The sequence below is a fragment of the Phacochoerus africanus genome, chromosome 2, assembly GCF_016906955.1.
Source record: "Phacochoerus africanus isolate WHEZ1 chromosome 2, ROS_Pafr_v1, whole genome shotgun sequence".
In the NCBI taxonomy this organism is placed as follows: domain Eukaryota; kingdom Metazoa; phylum Chordata; class Mammalia; order Artiodactyla; family Suidae; genus Phacochoerus; species Phacochoerus africanus.
In genome coordinates, this window is record NC_062545.1 from 208,241,488 (window position 1) to 208,267,025 (window position 25,538).

Here is a 25,538-nt window from a genome sequence, read left to right on the forward strand (position 1 = left end):
GTGTACCAGGCAGAATTTACCACTGGCAACTTTTAACAATCTTCTTTGAGTTGTCCTAGTATCTTGATATTCGTTTCCCGAACATTATAACTGAGAGTCTTCATCCACACATTGGTGGAAGGATGTGAGAGGTCCTGAGTAGAAAAATGGCAGTGGATTTAAAAGTAATTGTCATTTCAAAGTAGACATACTAGGACAAAACTTTTAGTGGACAAAAATTTTAATATTTTCACAGTAGAAGGAATTTTCTAATTGAAGCAGCAGTGAAATTCTTTAGTTCCTTTGCCTTCTGTTTATTCACTCAGTTAGCATGTATATATTGAAGACCTACCCGGGTAAAGAAGGCTATTATGCTCCATTATGTCCCTTGGGGAATAATATCTTAGAAATTGAAAGATTTCACACCAAATTAGGTAATGTAGCCTGTTTTGTTTACCCCACTTTTAAACAGCTTTATTGAGGTAGCGCTATGTTGACATGTCATACATTCTACCATTTAGAATGTACAATTCTGTGGATTTTAGTATATTCACAGTCATGTACAACCATCATCCCGTTAATTTCTAGAACATTTCTATCACCTCAGCAGCTCTTCTCTATCTGTACAGATATCTATGTGCTGAGCATTTCATACAAATGGAAGCATATAATACATGATCTTTTGTGACTGGGTTCTTTTACTTGGCATACTGTTTTCAAGGTTCATCCATGTCATAGCACATATCAAGTGTTCATTCCTTTTTGCTAGCCAGATAATATTCCACCATATAAACAAACCACATTTTGTTTATCCATTTGTCCATTGATGAGGGAGAACATATCTTTTGAGAGAAAGTGATAGAGAGGTTAAATCTCCTGATTTTTAATAGTAAATGCTGGTCAAACACCTTTCCCCATTGCATCTCTTTAAATTATTTTGCATGTGTTTATTGTGAAGATAATATTTCCTTGGTCATTTTATTCTCTTGATGCCTTGTTGAAGTCTGATTATCTTTTTTATGGCCATACCCATAGCATATGGAAGTGCCTAGACTAGTGATTGAATCAGAGCCTAATCCACTGCACCGGGCTGAGGATCAAACCCACACCTCCCCACCGACCCAAGCCTCTGCAGTCAGATTCTTAACCCACTGCACCAGTGGTCCAAAGTCTGACCATTTTTTAATTGCCCTGTTTTTTGTCTTGACCTCGTCCACCATTTGCATCAATGGTATCTGGACCTTGTAGTGAGTCTGGACTGACCACGTCTTTTCAAATCTTCTAACTCAACCACAAGATATAATTGGTGAAAAGACCTCAAGAAATGTCAGAGCACCTCAGTACAACAAAATGATCACGAACAGTATCAGGTTGCTGTTTTCTTCATGTGACATTAAAAACAATTAGACAAATTTCAAGGAACCTTTCATTGAAGGGTTAATGCATTTTTCAATTTCTGCTTTATCTTACCACCAACTAAGATAGGTATTTTGCTGTCCCCTTGTGTGACTGTTTTAATGGGTTTGGTTAAGCAGACAGAATAACTTTATTGTTTTTCATTAGCTGTCCTTACTATTATATTGTGAGTAGTGGTATTTACACAGCAATTTGACACTCTGTGAGCCCTAATTTTTACCATATACCTTACATTCACTGATAATCACTTATCATGAACTCCTGCCCAAGCTCAGATTTATATGTTTATGCATATAAATACAGAAAACATAGCCACATTACTGCAATTATAGGTTTACATTGATAGCCTCAGAATGTTAGACATTTTAGGTAGTTCTAAAACTTTTTTTTTTGAAGGCTATTTAAATCCAAGGGTGTTGTGGTCAGTGCCCTATGTCTATCCAGCTCACATCTTCTATCTTGTTTTGATACCTGATTGTAAAACCCTGAAGCACGACAGGTGGATATACTTTTCCTTTTGTCCTGTGTGTTTTGTAATCAAGTAAAAGTAAATTTCTCATGTAGTTGGCTAATTTCTGTTGGTTATTAAGTAAGCTGGGAAGTTATCCACCATGGAAGGAAGGAAGAGAGGAAGAAAGGAAGAAAGGGAAGGAGGGAGGGAGAAAGAAAGGAAGGAGAAAAGAAAAGAAATTTCTTCACTCAAGCTGAATTGTGACTTAGGCAAATTTAAGACATTGCATTCTTCTGCCACGGCGATATCATATAGTTCTTCCCTTCCAAGTTTTAGCTAAAACTCAGAGTACTTTTGGAAGTTGTTTCTTCTCAGTTGGTTTTATGGATCAGCCATGTGATAATGGAAGGGAAAAAAAAAAAAACTGTCCTAAAATTATACAGGGAGCTATGTTATGACTTAATCACCATAATTATCATGCAAGTTCTGTAGAATCTTTCTGACAATGCTTGAAATACTCTCTTATGTTTTCATACACAAGATATTTAAGTATGTGTGGAAGTTCATCTTTTTTGATTATATATATAACATTATTCTTTATCCATAATGCTTGGAAGCTGTTACTTTGTCATTTTACTGTAGTGTATTCTGAGACAGTCCTGGAATAATGAGTTTCCAGATTCATTACAGATAATTTTCTATTCCAGATTTTTTTTTTTTTTTAAGATAGAAGCCTTTGGGAGTTCCCTGGTAGCACAGTTGGTTAAGGATCCGGTGTTGTCACTGCAACAGCTCAGGTCACTGCTGTGGCATGGCTTCAGTCCCTGGCCTGGGAACCTCCACGTGCCTTGAGTACAGCCAGAAAAAAAAAGAGAGAGAGAAGTCCTTGAAACCTAATAAAAAGTTTTATATGACACCGTGCATGCTCTTTTTGGGGCTTGTGTGTATGTATGTTCAGGGATGAATAACATATGCAGTGATGAATTAATAGAAGTTCATTATTAATAGAGACTACTTTGGGAGTTCCCAGGTGGCTCAGGGGGTTAAGGATCCAGCATTATCATTGCTGTGGCTCAGGTCACTGCTGTGGCATGGGTTCGATCCCTGGCGTGGGAACTTCTGCATGCTGTGAGTGCATCAAAAAGATTTTTAAAAAATGAGTCTACTTTGGATTCTCATGGAGGGTTGTCTGACTTTACCTATTTATCATATCTATGTGTAATTTCCAAAGTAAAATCTCATTTTATTAAGAAATTTGTTCTTGTTAAACATAGAAAAGGCAGAGCCTTGTAACTGATAATCATTAAAGCTGATTAAATTATACACCTAGATGGTAAATTCATGGAAGAAACCGGTGGGATGGAATGGATGCCATGTTAATGATTGGCTTTTTCAATAATTCAGTTTTACTGTAGGTTATGTACTTAGCTAGTAAACATTTGAAAATCATTCAAGTAAAATTTCATAATCCAAGTTGTAAATCTTGGTATCCTCTCCAGAAATGAATAAGGAGAAAGCGGGATTTAAGAAGGATTTTTAGTTATATAGGAGATATTTGGCTGGGTTAATGAACACTTGAGATCTCCTGGCAAATAGAGTTTTGGTGTAGAAGGACAAAACCCAGAACTGAAATTAGTTTGATTTTTAGTGGGACATTTTTTTGTGGGGAGGAAGTTCTCTTTATTTAATTGCTCCTTTAGAGTATGTGTCATATGTTTGTATATGCCCCATGGCATTTGTTTTTTATTGTTTGGTTTTGTTTTTGCCTTTTGTTATTCTGTATTAACAGGTAATTTTTGTTAGTGTTCCCAAAACAAGGAACAACTAATAGGAGATGTACTGGTTAGCTTTGTGAATAGTTCTTTGTGAGAGTTACACTGAATATTAGCTGAAGCAACAATCTGTGCTTTTCTGAGAAATGTCATTTTGTGGAAAGATTGATGTTCAGTTCACATAAACTTGCAGAGTTCAAGCCAGCTACGAATATAGTAAAGCTAAGGACACTTCAGTTTTAGTGATAACACAATCTCTTATTTGAATAGGGCTTTGGAACTCATCCAGAATACTTGGAAATGCACTCTTATTAATACTGAGATATAAAAATGTTACTGACTGAACCCTGATTAAATATTTTAATACTAAATTGACCTACTTTATGTATTTCAGATATACTTTTGAATATGAATATTCACAATTTACTGGTTTTAACTGCATATCTTCCTTTTCTGTGGGTAATGGAAATAAACTGATTGGTAACTGGGAAATCCACCCCATCATTTAAGCTATGTGTAACACCTATAAAAATGTTTCTGAACCCTAGTATTAAGACAGAAATAATAATCCCTGTCATGCCCACTTTAGAGGATTATGGGTGAAGAATATGGCATCATATATGTCAAAGTGATCATTTATTCATTAAAACTAAATATGTGTTAAGCATTTTACAAGGTGTTGGAAAAAATACACTGCGAAGAATCATAAGCGAAAAAAGTAATTCAAATATAATACATGGAAACTTTCTTGAGGTCTTAAATGGTTTCCATCCTTTGAGCTTTTCTTTTGCTAGATTCAGTGCCACATGCTTTATATCCATGGTTTTATTTAAGTCTTTAGAGACTGTTTTGATGTTATTGTTGCCATCATTTTACAGGTGAAGAAAGAGGCGCAGAGATTCTTGTATTTTGTTAAGTGCCTTTTGAGCACCTATTATTTACCATTGTACCTTATAAGTCCAACAGACGTGTTGCCCTGTCCTTGAGGAGCTTAAGCATCTAGAAGGGAAGACAGACCTTAATTAAATAATCACACAGATGCACTTTGTCTAGTAGGTTATGGATAAATAAAGATAGGTAAATTATAGATAAATACGTGGATAAATATATTCACAACTGTGATTAGTGCTCTGACAGAGAAATCCCTTGTGAAATAGGGGACTATCAAGGGACTTACCTTGATGGAGATGAGGGCAGCTGCCCTGGGGAATGGAAGTAAAATTTGAGGTGAAAGCTTGAAAGATGAGCAGGAGTTAACAGTAGAGTGGGGGTTGGATGGGGGCAAGTCCAGGGGCTCTGCTGCCTGGAGGCCAGTGAATGGGGCGGAGACCTCACACAGACCTTCGTCTGATTCCTGTGACTTCAGACAAGGTACTGAATCATCGCCACCCCTGTTTCCTCCTTTACAATACAGTACAATAAAGGTGATAAAAGTACTGACCTCATGGTATTTTCTGAGGGAAAGTATCTGGAAAATGGCAAATATCCAGGAAATCTCACTCTTATTATCTGTAATAGTTTATTGTTATAGATAAATTTAAATCCTACCTTTGGTAGAAGAAAGGACAAAGGAAAAGAGGGAGAGATGGTGCTACTCAAACCCTTTCGAGGGCTTCCTTCTTTTCTTTCCTTCCTTTCTTTCCTTCTTTCTTCCCTTCTTTTTCTCCTCTTTCTCTCTTTCTTTCTCTTTCCCTCTCTTCCTTCCCCCTCTTCTCTTTATTCTCTTTCCCTCCCTTCCTTCTTTCTTAATTTCTTTCTCTTTCCTCTCTCTCTCTCTTCCTCTCTCCTCTCCTTCCTCTCTCCTCTCCTTCCTTCCTTCTCCTATGGCATGCAGAAGTCCCTGTGCTGGGGGGTCAAACCCATGCCACAGCAGTGACAGCACTGGATCCTTAACCTGCTGAGCCACCAGGACACTCTCTTCCTTCTTTTCTCTAGGTCTCTTCTCTGAACCCACTTCCCCATAACCTGTGACTGTCTGGTCCTTCTGCTCAGGGACTCTGCCATCTGTTTCCTACCACTTAACACAGTACTTGGCTCCACAGGGATGGTTTTTGCATAGTAATGATACTTGAAGTTGTAGGAGGGGGTACAATTGCCAAATTAAAGAATGAAGAGCCTGGCCGTGGGAAACACCTGTATTTATTTACAGTGGAGAGAAAGTGAGACGCTGCTGCCAACAAAACTAGGATAGCTGGTCTCTGCAGCCCAGGAACGAAGGAGAGTCAGTGCTTTAAACTGCTTCCAGGTCTAGGAGAATAAGGAGGCTAGAAAAAGGGAGCAGATGTAATGAGACCATTCCTCTTGGAGGAAGCAGTTTCAGGACCGTGTGGGGCAGAATCCAGATTGCAAAATTAAAATGTAGGTTGAAGCAGTGGGTGGTGGGTGCATGGATTTTTCTTTCAAGAAATCCATGGTGAAGGTAAGCAGAAGGAATAATTACTTTCAATAAGTTGCAAGCTTGGGAAAATTTATTTTTCTTGTTCTTGGGCAGCTGGAAAAGCTGAGCATGTTGAACCTGAGGCAAGAGTTTGTGGGCACTGGATGAGACAGAGTTTTAGAGGTGTGGAGGGGTGGCTAGCACGAGTTGCCCAGACCTGCATAAGGGCCCTGCATATATAGGTGGGAAAGGGAACAGTCTGATTAAATTATCCTCTCTTTTCCTGGTGTCCCCTTTCTGTCACTTCATTATGATCTCTGGATTTTCTGTAGCCAAGAGTGCCCAGCAGTGACCGGGAGAGACTCGAACATTAGCTAAACGAAGAAATGGATGTGCTCACAGAAACAAAAGCATCGCCATTTTTCCTCTCCCCAGTCCTCGCCTTGTAAAGTGTGTACACTTTTGAGGCTTAACCGGCTTTGGTAGTTTCATGATGATTTATTTTTCTTAAGTGTGGGTGTGTTGGCAAGTAATCACATTGGTTCTGTTTTATTGTGAATAAATAATATGTCAAAGTTTTATGCCATTTCAAAAATGTTATTTAGAATAAAACTTCCTTTGAAGCCACAACAGTCTCTTACTCACAATATTTATTTAGACCATATTGTTTAAATATATATAATTCCCTCAGGGAACAATTGTAGTCTATATAAATCTGAATTTAAAATAAATAGACCCTCTGGAATTCATAGAAATACAAAATGGATATTCCAGTGCTTAAGTGTTTATATACAAAAGTAGTTGAGGTGTTCCAATGTTTGTATGTTTAGGTACCAAAAGAGTAGAATTCATGAAAAAGGATGATGATCTGAAAAGTTTTAATTCCCAAATCTATCAGATGTAAAGGTTTTGGAAGTGAAAAGCATTTCAATCATAAACTAGTACTGAGTAAATGAATGAATGAATAAATACCAGTTGAACCTGTAAATAAATAAATACACATAAAAATAAAGTAAATCTACAATTTCTTAGCTTGTTCTGTCCTGAATATAGTTATCACTAAAATTGACAATAATATGTTTTAAACACAGTGTAAAAATGAGGCTATTTTTGTAAAATAATTGAAGATTATCAAATTAATCATTTAAAATATGTGTATTCCAGCCCTTGAGAGATGGTTATTCCTTAATTTTGGTAAAGCAAGGGTGAATTTTTTGTGTGTGTATTTAAAAAATTCTGTTATTGCACTTCAGATTGTGTATAACTATTTTAATGTCAAAACGGTTACTATATCTGAATTTATAATTGGATAGTTTGTAAAGTGCCTCGTTTTAATAGAAACATTGCCCTACAAACTGCTTTTGTGTTGTTTTACCATAGTAAAATCAAATTGGGCGTTCGTTCGGGAACACGCTATTTAAAGAAGCTATTTCTGAGCTGGAATGTTTTGATGTATTTGCTCAGTAAACTGTTGAAGTTGAAATGAGAAATTGGGGGAGAAATACTTCCCCACTAACCTACAAATACATATATTATCCTGGCTTAGTCAGCATTTCCTTTGGTGTCCCTGTTTCTTACTACTTCTTTTAATCACTAACACACAGAGCAAAGTTTTACAGCCCAGCTAATATGTAATTGGGCTGTTGACATTGGAAGAAAGGCCCTGAACTATCAGGCAGATGATACAGTGGAGTGTTTTTCTTGCAGTAATAGAGTTGCACATCAGGGTTGGAGGTAGTAAAGCAAGAAAGGAATCTAATGGCAAGGACTCTGACATTGGAACCCAAATAGGGGCCAATAGATTTAAACTTCATTAACAAAAGTGAATTCTTTCGAACTTGCCTGATCTAAAGCATAGAGAACTGTAGAAGCTCATTCAGTCTTATTCTCTGTAAGTGGAATTTGGCCCAACCGTATTAATAGTATTTAAAATACTGTCTGTTACAAATGAGACAGTTGATGTAAAAATCCAACAGTTTCCAGGAATATGAGTATCTAGAGCTGTGTCAGGGAGTATAGTTTTCAGGCATAGCAGTGCAATTGCAGGTAGCCCCATGCTTCTCCCCCCACCCCCCAAAATCAGTAATTATTGATTGCATCTAAAGCTGTAGAGAGATCTTTTCCTGGCAGTTCAGGTAGTTACAGTAGATTGTTAATCTGTGAATGATCAGGCTAAATCCCTGCCGTCTTCAGAATTTCCATGCAAATTAGAGCTAAATGTATGAGATAAATTTATTAACTGTAGTCTGGGGGCATAGGTCAGCTTTCACACAATTCTTAAGCATAGGTTTTTAATCTATAAAAAACTACACTTCATTAATGCTAATTTTCTGTGGATTCGCTTTATAATGTAAATTGGTTTGATAATTTCTAAAAGACTTTTGAGGGTGTCTTTCAGTTTTCTAATATTTAGGTGAATTGTTCTGGATACAAAACATCAACATAAATGTCTTTTCCTGTTCTCCATCTGATCTAAAAACAAATTTAAACTTATTTTCTTACATCACCATTAAAGTAGGAGTTGTTCAGTGTTTTTCAAAATAGGAATGTAAGTGGGAATCAGTATATTGGGGGGGAGACAAAGAATTGGGAAGTAAGTTATACTAGAAATATGCTGGGACTTACTGGGCCAACAGGAATGTCTTTCAGAATCTGTCTGAAAGATTAATAAAACATTGCTTTTTGTCCTTTTGGCTGAGATCAAGTGAAAGATTAGTAAAACGTTTAAATGACACTGCAGAAAGTAATATTCTAATAATATTACTTGTATTTCATGTTTTACTTCCAACCAACATTTCACTTAAACATTATTGTATTAGAGTGTATATTTTTTGCATTATATCCAAGAGGATGAACTTAAATGTGAATATTTGGTAGCAGAGCAGTGTTTTTTCTGTTTTGGATCCCTGGTGTGATGGAACCAGCATCTCATAGAAAATGTAATCTTTTCCTCTGACTCAGCATGATCTACACTTCTAATTTAAAGATATCTATGAATGCCATGAAGCATGCTCTTAGTGAACCAGCTTTGTTTTCTAATATGTTTTGGTAAGAAATTTTGATGGTTTCGGAATTTATTTTTAAAAGTCTCCAGGCCCCTTGAGATGTTAAAAATGGGAAGTGGGTGTTATTCATTAAAATGGTGAAGAAATAGAGTACCTTTGACCAGATGCTGATCTTTTTTCCTCTTTGCTTCAGGCCATCCGCTGCACACTGGTCAACTGCACGTGTGAATGTTTCCAGCCGGGGAAGATTAACCTGAGGACTTGCGATCAGTGTAAACATGGCTGGGTGGCACACGGTGAGGAAAATCTGGATTTTTCTTCCCATTCTTGTCATGTTCCCATGAGCCTGCGTTACTTCTTAAATTTTTTTTAGAGCAGTCACTGGCCTGGAGAAGAGAGGGGTCAGCTGTACTCCAGGTGTTAGTTCACATTCAGTCTGCGGCTCCCACATAGCTTATTCCAGGCTCCAAGAAGTCAGGCCAGGCGGGCAGCTCTCAGCAGAAGGGCGCGATGTTTATAGGACAGTTGGGTTCTGACTGAACATAGCAGCAGCCAGCAAGCACCGAGCCTGCTGGAAACTCAAACATACCACAGTTGGCCTTTCAGGGCCTGGACCTCAGAGGAAGCTGGCAAATCCTCTTTGCTGGAGGAGAACTCCTCCATGACTGCTTACCCTTGTCATCTGTGTTCGGGGCTGAGTTTTTCCTCCCAGATGTTAAATTTTGTATGGTCGACGGTGGGCGAGAGAATGAACGGGAACATTATTTGGCTGGTATCTGAAAAAATAATCTGTAAATACCCCCTTTCAGCGTGCCCGGTGGGTGGAGAGGGCTGGCCTTGGTGGAGGGTGAGCTCTGTATAGGTGTGTGTCCGGGGCGTGGGTGACCCGGGGCCAAGGCTGGAAGTGCCGAGGCTTTTTGCCAGATGCACAGAGCTGTTCCATCTGTAGGCCTTGACCAAGCATTTAACTTGTTCTTCTGTCTGGTTTATGTTTTTTACGTTTCAGCCAAAGGAGACTTGGAAATAAGCAGAGACATTTTCTTCACTTCCTAGAATTTAAAAAGATAGGTAATGTTTATAGAAGAAATCCTGGCTTGAGATTTTTTTGACAGCCTGGGGTATTGGCTCTTAAGTGGACATATTCTTCATTCCCAAGCAGTGCCAAATATCCAGTGGGCTGTAGTTTTATAAATGTCATGTTATTCTAGCAAGATCTGAGGTAACAACACAGGGCCATGCCTTGAAATGTGGCTAAATTATCGTGTATCTCTCTTGTTGGGGCGTGTGTGTTGGTGTTGTGGGGGCATTTCAGACCCGTTTCTGTGACGAGGAGAGAAGCAGATAGAGCAGAGTGAATGGAATTTGCTGGAAGGAGTGTGCCTGGCAGACAGAGCCACAGTCCTCTGGTGCCCCCAGGGATGGAACTCTTTCCTGCTTTGTTAACAAGGCCAAAATCTGCAGCAGCTCTAGAGCCGTTGCGAACAACACTGGAGCCGCTGTTCCTTGGGCAGCCTCTGTAGGTTATTGCATTCGCTGATTGCTTCTCTCACTGTTCATTTGCTAGGGCTGCCATGACAAAATAGGGCAGGCCGTGTGTCCTAAATATCAGAAATGTATTTTCTCACAGTTCTGGAGGCTAGACGTCCAGAATCAGGGTGGTTTCATTCTGAGAACTCTTCCTGGCTTGCAGATGGCTGTGCTCTTGCTGTGTCCTCACATGGTCTTTTCTCACTGGGGGCACACCCTGGTGTCTCCAGGCCTCCAGATGTTCTCCTCTTAAAAGAATACCAGTCAGGAATTCCCATTGTGGCTTATTGGGTTATGAATCCGGCTAGTATCCATGAGGATGCTGGTTTGATCCCTGGCCTTGCTCAGTGGGTTAAGGATCTGGCACATTGCTGTAAATTGTGGCATAGGTCGCAGACTTGGCTTGGATCTGGTGTTGCTCTGCCTGCGCCTCCGATTTGACCCCTAGCCTGGGAACTTCCATATGCTGCAGGTGCAGTCCTAAAAAGGGGGAAAAGAAGCCCACCAGTCAGATTGGATTAGGGCCCCCCTAATATCCTCCTTTTAATTCACTCCCCTCTTTAAATGCCCTATCTCTAAATATAGTCATATTCTGAAATAGTGGGGATTAAGGCTTCAACTTAAGAATGGGGGAGGGGGGGTGGCGAGCGCAATTCAGTTTATCCACTTCCTAAATATCCCTCTTTCCCTGAATAAGTATTGTGCCCACTAGGTAATAACGTATGTCTGAAGCCCACCAAGAATCCTGGCGGCAGTGTGGGGTCAGATCCTGGCTCTACATCTTAGATGGCGTGTAGCTCAACATCTCTCCATCTCAGTTTTCTTGTCTGTAATAAAGGACTAATGATACCTACCCTGCAAGATTACTGTGAGAATTAAAGGTAAAACACCTGAAGTCTTTAAAATAAATAATACATGTTAAAAGCAGCAAAGTGGACAACCAAAGACTGATAAAAGTTGGGGGGAGGGGCAATCATGAAACAAAGAACTTTTCATTTATTCCCTCTCCATTTTTCCAAAGCCATCTTGTGTTACTGTCATCTCTCTACAGTGGTAACCTCATGAGTATAAAAGTTTACTGTGCCACCCGTTTATTTTATCGCTCCACCTTCCATGTGCATATTCCATTAGTAGGGTAATGGGGGAAAAAAGCAATATTTCTTCCTTCTCGAACAACATAAATTATCCCTGGCCAGTGGTTGTTTCTAAGATTTTTCTGAGGGATGTGGTTTTTTTTCACTGAATGTGAATAAGGTATTTCTGTTACATCAGACCGGGCTTTTCCTACTGTGTCATTAGAAATTCTGAATTCTGTGTTTCTGGTATATTAATTTAGAAGTTGCTCAGATCTTATTTTTCCTCACCACTGTTATCACCTTGACCTCTTTTCCCCCACAACAGGGACGTTTCTGTTGACAAGGCAACATGTGTACACGCAGGTATGCAAATCCCACCCTTACCGCATTCATTAGGATAAATACAGCAGTGAGGGGTGGGCTCCTTGCCCTTGAGTTGGCAGGGGGATGGGAGCACCCCCTCTTTTTGCCCTTAGTATTTCAGCCAATTCCTTCACTCTCTGCTACTCCACAGAAAACCCTGAAATCATCTCTCCGCTTATTTCTGCTCAGAGGTGAGACACAGCAGTCTTCCTGGACGCCTTTGTGTCCTTTGTGGGGGACAAGGAGGAAGTGATATGTTTTTTTCTCCTGTGCAGTTTTCCTCTGAAAGTGGATAGAACATCCATAACACCACTAAAATATTACTTCATGGTAGCCCTGAACACACTCCACCTGTAATTGAATCATAAATAATTAGTATTTGCTGCTAAAAATAACTAAATGCCAAAATCAAGTGTTCTTTACAAAAAGATGAATTTTAGAAATTTGTTAGCGTCTTTTGAATTAATGCATTCCTATATCTCTTTTGTTATCAGCACCTTCAGTTTCTTCATAAGATGTTGGAGTTCATGGGTCATGATATTTTATTCATACATACATAAACTCACTCACTTCATACCTTATAGATTTCTTCTTAAATCTGCTTGAATTGTTGACATTAGTTGCTATACAAAAATCTTTTGAGAAAGATGTTTTAAAAAATTAAAACGAGTAAATTAATGCATCCTACTGTAACACCCAAGTTTTGAAGTTACTTACTGGGCTGTGGTGCTATTCACAAATTACTTCCTTGAAATCTTAGCACCACTGAGGTAAGAGAGGGGAGAGCCCCCCCCAAAAAAAAACCACAACTATTCCTTGACTACCAATAGGTATTTCCCACTGAATTAATAAAGGATTTCCTCCTCTTTTTCCCCAATTAAGAATCTCAGCTCTTGCATTTTGATAATGAAAGCAGGGTTTTATTGAGTTTAACATTACTTAAAACAAGCTTTTTTAGGTACAAGAAGTCCAAACTGAAAGTGTGTAATAACCTAGAGTTTCTCATTTTGTCCTATTTCACAGTCTTTGGTTGCCACTTAATTCACTTAAGAACTGTATTTTTTCCATCCTCTGTTTGCATTGTCTTTTCTCTATTTTTCCTTCATTTGCCTAAAATTATCTGAGTGAGTCTTAAAAAATTTTGGAAAACATATTTACTGCAAGTTGAATTTTTGCTTGGTTCAAGAGTGCCAAAATAAGATATCAGCATAGAAGCAGTAATGGTCTTCTTCACCAGTGACATAAATGTTTGTTGGTAGAAATTCAGTTTGTGGCATTTTGACCCGTTCCCACCATGTTAGAATAGCAGTTCTACCATTCACAGAAGTGAAGCTTCAGCTGAAGCTTTTACATGGTCTTACAAAGGAGCAAGTATGACTAGTAGATAGCAAATGGCCAGTGAGGAGAGTGTGAGAAAGTGTTTCTACTCCTCATTCTCCTCTGAGGAGCTTGCTTCCAGTGAGAAGTGTTACTACTTGGAATCTGTTGCCCTCGTGATAAAGTGGACATGGGTGTCAAAATTAAGGACTGCTGTACTAAGCCATTTTTATTATTTGCAAATTAATTTTAATGTCTAAAAGTCTATATTGCACAGGGAACGCTATTCAGTATTCTGGGAGAACCCATACGGAAAAAGAATCTGAAAAGGAATGAGTATGTGTATATGTGTATAACTGAATCACTTTGGCTGTACAGCAGAAATTAACACAACATTATAAATCAACTCCTAAAACTTTTAAAAAGTGAAAAAATTCTAGGTGATTTCTGAACTATTAAGATAAATAAAATAGAACAAGTTTTTAAAAGTCATCTATATTCTAAATGATTTTTTTGGAAACAGTAGTCATCCAAGACAAGTGGAAAATTATTGGGTGTTTTTTTTTTTTTTTTCATGGTGGGGTATATTTGATTTAATAAAAGAGGTGGACAACTTTCAGAAAGGAAATACATTTAAAATTTTTTCTTGGCTAGATCAGTAATTTTTGCTTCCAGTGAAACCCATTTGTTAAAATTACCTTTAAAATAAATTCGCTGTTTCTTGGTCTGTCAGTAAGCATCCGGCAAGGATAGGAGGCCTGATGAATAACAAATATATTACATAGCTTAATGAACCCCACAGTAGCTTGCTTGGTGCAAAGTATTTTCTTTATAGACTGTTTCGACTTTAAATAGTTTAATTATCTGCTCCTCAGGCCAGCTGCTTTCCTGCCAGTATTCAAACTATTCACAGCTTTTAAATGTAAAATGAGCAGGTTTGGCCTGTGTCATCTGAATTGTCAATGAATAGGTATTTATGAAACATACATCATATGTGAAGTCCCGGGCCACATATGCTCAGCTTTTTCAGTTTCTTCAGCCACAGGAAGTGGCAAGCAGCATAAAGTTAATTTAGTGTCATCCACCAACCAGCTTTATGGTTTAATGTACTGTAAGACTTAATATTCATATAATCCATTAATTTCAAGTCTTTCTTTTTTGTAATTCACTGGAAGTAATTTTTTTCCTCTCGGCATCATTGAATTTGAATTCCCAGCTCTTGATTTTTCTTATCAGAACAGGAGTATTTATAGAGACACTCACCCAAATAGCAAATGTAGGACATCCCATTAAATCTAAATTTCAGGTAAACAGTGAATAACTTTCTAGTATACACATGTACCTCACGGATTTAGCTGAGTGGTCCTCTTATTTTTATTTGCTAAATCTGGCAAGCATGCACCAAAAGAAAACCCTATTAGGCTTATTTTGCATAATTAAGTCCTAAATCAGGGCCATTGGTTCTGAGCATTCCATCATCAAAAACCTTTTGATTATGTCTGTCCTACATTTAGAATCATGAGATCTCCGTATTCTGTTTACAGATTCCTCAGATTTGTTGGCCGCATGGTACTTTATAAGGATTTAAGCAGGGTGGATCAAAACCAGTAATTTTTCATTTTATCCCATGAAAGGTCACATGTCTTTATTATTTGTCCCAGTCTGTGCTTTTCATATGAATTGTCTAAACATCTGTGAAAGTAGTTTATCCCCGACTGGTAGCTCAGTAATATTCTCCCTGACTTGAGTCCAAAAGCCAGTGTAACTAAGTCATAAGCTTTCCTTTTCCATCCTCTTTGCTTTGCTAGTCTTCTTCCCTTCTCATCCCAGATAAAAGTCTTCTGTCCTAAGCAAGAAAGCATGTTATTGCTGTAACATCATGTGCATTCTAGGAATGCTGCAGTAGCTTCTATATGATCATTTGTAAATGGGTCAAGATGAAGAGAGAAGGGTGTATAAAAAGAGTATCCTCTGACAAAGGAAAATAAGAAAGCACTGGCTCCCTTGGACTGACCGGATTGTCCCAACAAGGGGGAAATTTGCTTTGGGAGAGAACTGTTGCAGAAGGGTATTTAGGACTAGATGGCACATGTAAGAAAGGTACTAGCTTGAGACCTTAGCATGGGGAAAAATAAATGCAGGCTTTGGTGTGGCAGTGTCAAGAACCTAATCCTTTGGGAAGATGTAGGTGGTCTGGTCACGCTCTCCTGGGCTCTGCTTAGAAACCTGTGCATAGAAACCCCGCAGGCCTCTTCCTCCTGGTGGGCTGCCTTTGAAAAGATGGGAACTAATGGAGTATCTGCACGAAAGAATTTATCCTTCTAGAAGACTTAGTTCTTCCTCATTGTGACATTGAAAGCTGGCTTGCCTAGCGGCAGAATTCCCTTTTAGTTAGAGAAACCAACTCTCAGCTGCCTCCCCGCTCTGGGCAGGCAGCTGGCGTCTGGGCTCTCCGTGGACAAAGTCCTTGAACATCTCTCTACTCAGTTTTCTTTGAGAGAGTAAACACAAGGCCACTTTTCCTGCCTGGCACAAGAGCCTTCCTTGCTTGACCTGAGGACACCATGCCCCCTTCTGCTTCTCTCCTTTACTCCCTGATCATAGTTGATAAGCTTTAAAGGGAGGACAGCCTCACAAACGTGACAGTTTGCCGCTTGATTAATGGCGTTAACGATATTCTTATTGTGTCCCTGAGCTGCTTGTTTTGATTTGTTTCTCAGACTGCCCACCTTTGGGACTGTGCTTTGAACTCCCTAAATTTTTTTTTTTTTTTTAAATCACAGCACAAACAGTGCCTCCCCTTCAAAGTCCTGGGCTCTCTGCCTATTAGCTCCCCAGATGTTTTTTCCTAGCTCCATCTTACTCAGATGGAACATAAGGTGGGTCTGGTAAATCCTGGCCTCTAATGTGTACAGGGCTGGCCCCCTGCTAAGGAGTTTCTAGGGAGGATCCTGAGATGGAAACCTGCAGAGCTGGAGCCCCTGAGTGTGAAGAAGCTTCAGGCACACAAATGGGAGGCGTGAGAGACAGGTGGCTAAGAGCACAGCTCTGTGTAGGCTCACAGCCTGGCTCTGCCACCTACCATCAGTGGGACCTTGGCTAGGTTTCGTAACCTGTTTTCTCATCTGTGAAATGTGGATAATGACAATGCCTAGGTTTGTAGGGTTCTTTCTGGCATCTGAAAGCAATAATAATCTTAATAAGGGTTAGTTGTTATTTCTAAATATTTGCAGAAGTAGAACTTCAAATTGAGATGACAGACACATTTTATCGTAGTTTAAGTTCTTAGAAGTTGAGTGTGTTCAGGCCAGTGGTTCAGGAGAATCAAGAAGTGGACTTCATGTTAATGATCCTTAATGTTGATGATCTAGAGCCTCAGGAAGGTTTTCTTCAGTGCTCAGTGCTGGAGCGAGGACCTCAGTTCTTTTGGCTGTGGGGCCAAGTGTTCCCAAGATGACCTGGTGTCCCCAGCAAAGCCACTTTCGCTTTGTAACATCCATTTCCCCTAAAATGTCATGTGAGCCCTTATTTGACTACAAGTCCAAAACACTTTTCTTTTCCCAAAAGTCACATTTTAAGAAGTGCACATCAGTTGAGATAAATTTGTAGGATGACTTATCTGTTGAAAGTTCCCAAACCGGAAATAAATGAATTGCTACAGGGTTAAGACTACTCTTGCCTATTTCCACACCTGTATTCTTGCATGTGAAGTGCTTTGATGGGCTAACCACTTTATCATTTTATTGCACTTTATTACATCATAAATTTTTATATCTTGCTAACGATCCTACAGGAAGCTTAATTGTTTATAGGAACATCTTAATTAACTGAAGTTCACCAGGTTAAGCAGAACACAAATTGAAGGGGTTATAAATGAAACATTGTCAGCTTCTCTCCTTTTACTCAGGATGTTCTGCTCAGATAATGAGGTTGTAAGGACCCAGGATACCTCAGCAATACTCTCAACTATCCTTCCTTCTCCTGTTGTGTCACAGTGATGACTTCTAAGTGTGGGTTCCCCCATCCCCCCTCCACCCTCACTCACATTTGAAGAGTAAAATGGCTGATTGAGATACCAAGGGTGTTTTGGCGAAATCCTGACTTGTATTCTGGGAGGTATAAAATGTTGTTTGTGCAGTCCATTCCTTAACAGGTTTTGCCTGCTGGGAAGGCAGACGTTTTTAACTCTTCAGAAGCTCGAATTAATCTGTTTTTAGTGAGCATATAGCCAAAGCATTGTAATAGAAAGTATTTTAAGGAGTTCTTGCCACCCCTGTGACTAGTATCTGTTTAGGGTCCCAGTAGTAAGTAAGGTCCCTTTCTCCCTGAAACTGTTCTTAACACACGGGGAAATCCCTCCTTTGACTTCCAGGTGTCCCAGTCTGCTTGTATGGTCAGTCAAGTGATCCAACAAAAGCAAGTGAAAATTCATTTAATTGAAAGAACAGCCTTGTTGGGCCTTAAGTTCAACTAGCCAAAGAATGCAAAGGTAACTCTAGACCTGGCTGTCCAAAAAGGAAGCCTCTATTTTGGATTTGAGCACTTGAGATGTGGTTGGTCCCAGTTGAGATCTGTAGTAAGTGTAAAATGTAAGGTGAATTTTTAAAATGTAGTCTTGAAAAGATGTAAAATATCTCCTTAAGAAGTGTTCTTACATTGTCTGCATTATTGGTAAACTTTTTGATGTATTGGGTTAAATAACATATTTTAAAAAAGAAGTTTCATTGTTCATTTTTAAATGAGAATAGAGAAATTACGTATGTGATTTGAATTATATTTCTGTTGGACATGGCTGTTGTAGGTCCTCAGTGTAAGAGAATGTATTTAGAGGACTGAAGCTTAGGTTAAACTAGTTTTGCTGGTAGAGTAGTTGGTGCAAGAAACCCCAAAACCTAGGCCCACTCACCTCTGTAAGCTCTTTCTCAGTCCTTTGGCTTTCACACCTGCTGCACCTCTGTCTTAGTCATAAGGGAAGCTGGACCCCCTCTCTCCCATACTTCGCTGAGACCAGAAGGATAGATTCTGTCATACCCCACTAGTTTGGGACCTGATACCCAGAGTAGCATCTCTCCCTCATGGGGGAGCACACAGAGCAGACGTTTACAGAGATTCCTAAGTGTATCTACAAGTCTCTAATTCCTAATTGCCTGTTTCTTTTGCTGCAGCCTCTTCCCATTTTCAGTAATAAACACAGCCTGAACCCACCTTGCCTTGCGTTGGGTTTCTGCATTTCTCTTGTCCACCCCTCACTCTTGTTTCATCTTTGCTGTCTCCCTCTGTGTCTTCAGACAACAAATCCAGTGAAAGGTAGGTGGGAGGTTTTAGGTGCCTAGCTAACCAAGAAGAAGTAAATTTTAGAGAGGTTAAATTTGTTTGATTACTAACAGATGTTGGCGTTTTTGTTGCATTCAGAAGATGTGCGCTTGAGTGAAATAATCTTTTACGTTTATTTAGTAGTTCCTCAATACTCCTTTGCCTGCAAAAATCTTAGAAATTCTCCCCTCCTCTGTTTTGGCTGTTCTCATTTCTTACTATCAGTAAAAATTAAAAAACAAATCAACTTCTCACATAAAAGAAAACACCTGTTTGGCTTGGAGAAATTGGCCAGGGAAGTCTTTTTCCTGACAGGCCAAAAGCGACCATCACAGGGCCCCTTATAAAAAAAAAAGTCATTTTTTTCTTTTATTTCATGTGAGCATTGGCAGAAACTCTGACAAGCAGTTCTTCATATTTTATTATGTTCTTGTCTGCAGAATCTCTGTCAGGCAAAAACCTTGTCAGCGGAAAACCTGTCGTAGGATCAGAGGAGACAAAAACAGGTGTCACACAGGCAGTCAAAACTGAAGGAAAAAAAAGATTAGGCTAAAGAGAGAGAGGCAGACAATTACATTAATGCCATTGCTTTTATCTTATAGATGTGTGTTATTATCTCGGGGTGCTGAGTGCGCAATTGCCTCAAAGAAAAGTAGACAGGAGACAAGGGGAAACTTGATAGTTATTAACTGAAGAGGCAGTGTGTCAAAGCTGGATGGGGTTCAAAGTTTTGCAAAGGAAAAAAACTGCAGGCAGCCAGCAACGGCTGTGTGGTTCTGCTTTCGGCTACATAAACCTAGTAGCAATCTAACATTTTTGACTTGGAAACAGATCATAGGTAGAAAAATTAATGAAAGATTTCATTTGGAGGTTTTTGGGGGTAACATTTATCCTATAGACATGTGACTGAATCATAATCGTTTCTCTCATAAAATCTTGCCACAATGTGAGACATGAAGACAGGCATTTGTCAGTTCAGCTGTGTTGTTTGGATATGTTTAAAACACCTATTATCAACACACTTTTAATTAAAAAAAGCTATTAAGAAGCCCTTTTACTAAGTGTGAACATCTGTACGTGCAAGCTGTAAATTAGGAGATCACATATGTGTGCCTCAGTCAGAGACTAAATGAACTTGGCAAGTGTTTTCTATTACTGGTTTTTAAATACAGTAAAATATCTATGGGAAAAATTATTACATTTGAAAATTTGGATTTTTTTATTGTGCCCGTTGGTCCTGTTAATAGAACATGTCTTTTAATTAGAAATTAGAGTCATTATCGTTATCAGCTTCGTAACCAGCATTCAGAGAGCTAACCAGTGTCTCCCTTCTGTTTCTTTGTTCTCATCATTTCAGGAGACTTGCCCTCTTTCCTCAAAGTTCTGGCTCCATGAAATATTTGTGATGGTATAAAATAGTTTCATTTTGCAAGCGGCTTAAACTCTGAAAGCTTTTTAGCCTTGTTGATAATTCATAGATGTCAAAGAGCCAACTCGTAGAGAATAGGATGGTAACTTTAAGGCTTCTCTCTCTGTCCAGCTGTATATTGATCATATTAGTGGAAAAATCGGCACACGCAGCTCCAGTCCTTAACATATTCTGCTCAGGTACTTAAAAACTGGTTAGTTTAGACTTCTCCTAAGACTGCCTTCTTAACCCTTTTTTATGAGCAAATCTTTATGTAGAGGTATTTTATCCTGCCAGTCACGGATACAAAGCAGTTTGATACTTGATATATGCATTAAGCAAATCCAGCAACCCAGAAGAAAACACACATCAGTGTCAAAAGTGTGTGTGATAGCCCAGAGTTTTAAGGGATTACAGTGGGGGAAAAAAAAGATTGATTATAGATTTAGAATGAAATTTCAGGCTGACTTACTGGGAGAAGGAAAGAAAAATACTTGTGACACAAAGGTGACGTTCATTTTTTAAAAAAGAAGGCTGAATATAATCATTTCTTTCTTTTAGGTATTTCCTACCAGATGCTGGCTTTCTCTATCACTCTTCTCTCAATTTTGAAATATTTGTTCGTCACAAATATTAAACTGTCACTCTTTGAGAGTTTAAAGCATGTGTTTTATCAAAAATAAATATGCCTTGCCTTTACAGTGTTTCCGTAATGAAATTCTTATACAGATCTATGCCACTTTGAGAAAATTAAATCTTTAAAGTTAATAAATTGGGAATAGGGTGCTTATTCTCTTACAAAGAATTCATTTTTTTGTTTGTTGAATAGAAGGACTTACCTGGTTCGTTCAAGTAGCCTATTTCAGTAGTTACGTTTTAAAGGGATATGGTTTTATCATTGGTGTACATTTAATTCATTGATCTGTGAATTAAATAAAGCAAGGTTTGTGTAGTGAACTTTCAGCTAGTCTTGGCGACTAGAGATTGGACAGAACAGCAGAGTAGTGATAAAATGCCCCAAACCTGGTTTCAGCAAGTAGATTCAGTTACTCAGTCTCTCCCTAGACGTATTGTCAAGTGTGCAGATTGAATTTGCTCTTTCTTTGCACCACATTCTGATGGAGTTGCTGCAGATGAGGAGAGACCCGCCCCCCAAAGTGGGCCATGGAAAGAAGAGGAAGGAGGAGAAGTAAGCCAAGGATCTGTTTAATCTCCCAGCCAAGAGAGTGAGCTTCTGAATAACCCAGCGTTGACAGTCTACTTTTATGTGTGCCTCAGTCAGACTTTAATGATTTCCAAAGTCTGTTGTGAAGACTTTATTATGCATAAGGCCACAGGGGGGAAATGCCAATCAGTTTGAAATATTACCTATATAGTCTCAAGTGGAGCTCAGATTCTACCCTGGACTAATTGTGTGTGTGTGTGTGTGTGTGTGCGCGCGCGCGCGCAAGCGCGCACATGCTCACACACATACCCACATACTCTTAGAGCTACATGTCAACTAAGGAGTGATTAAAATCCATAGGACAGTGTGGACTCATTGGAACTACTTTTGTCCCCCTTCCCTCCCTGCAGTATTAGATCACATTCCTAATGGACCATAAGGGTATTTATATACTTAGCCCTCATGTGTTAAGGGAGAAGAAAAAAAATCAAGGATCGTTCATGTAAGGCATAAGCTATAGTAATGTAATCAGGGTTTATGGAGGTTCAGTAGAGTTCTGGGCTTTTTGCTTAAAAAACGCTGACACTATTTGTTTAAGGGGAAAAAAAGCTCTTCACATGTGAAGACTGACAGTTTTTATCACCAGGCTTGGGTATCATTCTTCAGCTACATATCATACCTTTTCTTCTTTCTTTAAAAAAAAATTCTAAAAGCAAGCCTTCTCTCTCCTTGATATTACATGTCCTAATTAATTCAACCTTGACAGAGTTAGAAAGTTGTGACTTAAATGGAACATGAGTTATTTTGTATTTAATTTGCTCCCCGTTACATAGTTCTTTCCCCTCAAAATAGTGAAGAAAGTGTGCGGGTCTAATTATTACTTCAAGTCATAAGGACTCTTTCTCTCAGTAACAATCATCAACCACCTTCCTGATCCATCCCATGATTTCGCTAAAAAGTTTTTAATATGTCATCACTGCCATTTATTAGTGTTCTTCCCAAGTGCTATGGTTTTTATTAGGATCTGGCTTACAGTCTACGGGTAGGTTAAGCCTTTGCCTTATGCCCTGATGCTCTTGCCTAGTAAGAGAGCTGAGTCTTAAAATGGGAAAGGATTGATGTTATAATGATTCCAAAGGGCCCCTTTATGATGAAATTCTAAATACGCAAAATCCCATTAAACCTGTAGAGGTTCATGGGCTAGCTACATTGAGATGACATATCATTATATTGGGTGTAGTGTGCCTATTATAAAGTGGGGTATAATTGGAAATTATTGGTCATATTAGCAAGAATGAAGAGCCACCCACCCTCATAAATTCAGGGGTTATGGTCTGGGTACTCGAAGTATGAAAGAGAACAATATTCTGTGTATAAGTAACCAAAATTTAAAAATCCGACCCTAGAAATTGCTCTAATAAAATCCTGTCACTAACTGTTTTCATTTTACTCTTAGAGTAATCATGGAAAGAATTCCATAAAATAACCCTTTAAAGACACATTGAAATGTTAACCTATTAGAGATTAAAATAGTATTCCAGGACCAAGAGCGCCTGTTATAATTTGGAATCCTAAGGGGAGTTGAGGCAGGAGTCAGGGAGTTCTCGAGAAACAATTAGCCTAGCAATTTAAGGCTCACCTGGCTTTCTCCCAAAATGAAAGAATGAAGCTTCTTTATTTTTTTTTCCCCTTGTAAAATTGCTTCAAATTAGCATTTAAAATTTTAGAAATAATCCAGGATAGGACTGAAAATTAGCGAAATAAAAGATTTCCTTTCAGACTGTTTTCATACAGATTTTTAATTGTTTTACCCTGCGAAGTAGGTGGCTTTGAAAAAATCATTCCACTTCGCTCGCATTTTATTTTATTGAACGCCTATAAGCTTCACACCACCCTGCCTGAACAGCTATTAGAAGGAGTCCCCTGGACATCAGGACCTAAAATGTTCGAGCATATTCCTGTGAAAACCACCTAAGTCACTTGAATTTGGCTTTTAAAGAAAGTTATGTTAAAAAAAAAAGTTGTGGAAAACTAAGAACTATAAACTATCACTGAGAGCCAATTTTCTGGGATCAGTGAAAAGCACTTTTATACTCCTACATTAAGAAAAAAAAGTATCTGAATATGTTCTTATTTCTGTGACCTTCACAGAAAATATTGAAAGTGAAGTCTGCAGAGTTACAGGTTTACATTTATTTTAATTTATTTGAAGGTTTGGGGAGTAATTCCTGTTATTAAAAATTGAAATAAAAAAATAGTTATTCACATTTCATTTGATAGATGCAAGATCTTTTATAAGTACCCACACACACCACCAGCAGTATTTTATACATTTGAAAACTGAATTTTATAAAGGACATTACTTTGTTCTTTAAGTTAGCAATGCAGTTAAAAGTACATATTACTTCACATTTATTACATATTTTGCATTACATTTTATACTTATTTTACATTTACATTACACACTTATATTAATGAACCTCAAAAATTCTGGCTGTTGTCCTTATGGTGATTCTGTTCTTCACAGAAAGGAGTTTTCTTCACACTGACTTATGTGTCTTTTTGGGGGTCTTGTGGCTTAGCCACCACTTTCCTTTTGAAAACTATCGATCCTATCAAAGTGTTTATTGAAATTATATCCAGGCTTCAATTTCTCCTTTGTTTTATAGCCAGAAAATTACCAGTTGAAGCTTCTGTTTCTGGCATTTTAAAGAAATCCAGGTAAAAATTATGTTCCTTCAGTTACCTGATTCACAATTTAAGAAGCTCTTACTGTATGATTTTTTTTTTTTCGTTTTCTGACTAGTATCCATAATGTGCAGTTAAACCCTCTTCTTTTTCGTAATAAAATTCCATGTACTAAGAGGAGGTTAATGAATCGCTTTTTTCTTTTCCTTCAGCCCTTTTACAAAAGAAAATAGTCTTTTCTTTGTAGATGCTATTGTTACAGTCTCATTGTGTTGACTGTTGTCTAACCCCTTTCCAAAGTCTACACAGTGGTCACTTTGTATCCACAGGGGTGGGTTCCAGGACCTGCGGGGGGTACCCTTATATAAAATGCTGTATTATTTGCATATAACCTATGCATGTCATTCATCTCTAGATTACTTTTAATACCTAATACGATGTAAATGCCATGTAATATTTGTAAATATAATGTAAATGCTATGTAAGTAGTTTTAGAGCATGGCAAATTCCAGTTTTGCTTTCTGGAACTTTTTGGAATTTTTTTTTGTGTGTGAATATTTTCCATCCCTGGGTTGGCTGAGTCCATGGATGGGGCCTGGCTCTACTATACCTTTTCCTATACCTGTGAAACATGAATCTGGTACATGGATCACAAATCTAGTGATCTGTACTATGATTTCATAATTAGTATCTGTTCACTGTGATCTGGTCTCTGTGCCCCGATATTAAGCGTCCTTTCTTTAACATCACTAGAGTTCACACTGTCTTCACCTAGAAATCCTTTGGATGCTCCCAAACAATGCTTGAAGTGGTAGGAAAGGGAATAAATTATTCAGCTTTAGTCATTTCCTGCTCAGCCAGCAGCCCCATCTCATTCTTCAACTGCCGTATTTACCCACCCCCACTGTTCTCTAGAGGAGTGTAAAGAGCAAAGGAGGGGCTGAGCTAAAAACATGGGTGGAATTAAGAATTGGGTGGCAGGGGTTCCCAACGCGGCACAGTGGTATTGAACCTGTCTAGTGTCCTTGAGTATGCGGGTTTGATCCCTGGCCTCACTCACCGGGTTGAGGATCCTGTGTTGCTGTGGCTGTGGTGTAGGCTGGTAGCTACAACTCTGCTTCCACCCCTAGCCTGGGAACCTTCATATGCAGCAAGTGCGGCCCTAAAAAGCAAAAAAAAAAAGAAGAAGAATTGGGTGGCACAGTGGAATCCCTCATGTAGCCTTTAAGTGCGAATCCATAGTGGCCTTTTCTTATTCTTCGTATACTAACTGCATGCATCCACTCAACAACATGAGGGCTGAACACCCTTGATTGCTTATGTTTCAGATGTTGTTGCTGATCTTAGGATAAAATAGGCACAGAAGTGACCCACGAAATGGGCAACGTGTGGTTGGGATGTACACGACTGGCTCACGTACCTGCCATCATTGTTGAGATAGTTTGCTCTTAGATGAGGGGCTCTCTCCAAGTTTTATAGAGCAAGAAAAGAACTTCAATTGAAGCTGGAAGAAAAGAGTTAAAAAGAAGGGAAAAAGGAGTTCCAGCCATGATGCAGTGGGTTAGGAATCCAACTGCAGTGGTTCAGGTGTAGTCATAAAAATTTTTAATCATGGAAAAGAAAGAGGAAGAGCCCTTAAGGAACAGCATTGAAAACAAAATCTGAAAAACGTAGCTCAGTG

The 25,538-nt window shown here is 38.7% G+C and overlaps 1 protein-coding gene across 8 annotated transcripts in view; it reads left to right on the forward strand.

Moving 5' to 3' along the window:
- The window catches only part of BNC2 (basonuclin 2), a 454,742-nt gene that overhangs the window by 281,070 nt on the left and 148,134 nt on the right, over nucleotides 1-25,538 (forward strand). For 7 of the 8 annotated variants that reach the window (XM_047767608.1, XM_047767609.1, XM_047767610.1 and 4 more), the window contains one exon: nucleotides 9,194-9,296. In XM_047767608.1, the coding sequence (XP_047623564.1) occupies nucleotides 9,194-9,296 (103 nt within the window). Of the gene's footprint in view, nucleotides 1-9,193; nucleotides 9,297-25,055; nucleotides 25,061-25,538 lie in introns of those variants that run through there. The other variant, XM_047767612.1, reaches the window with a different exon arrangement.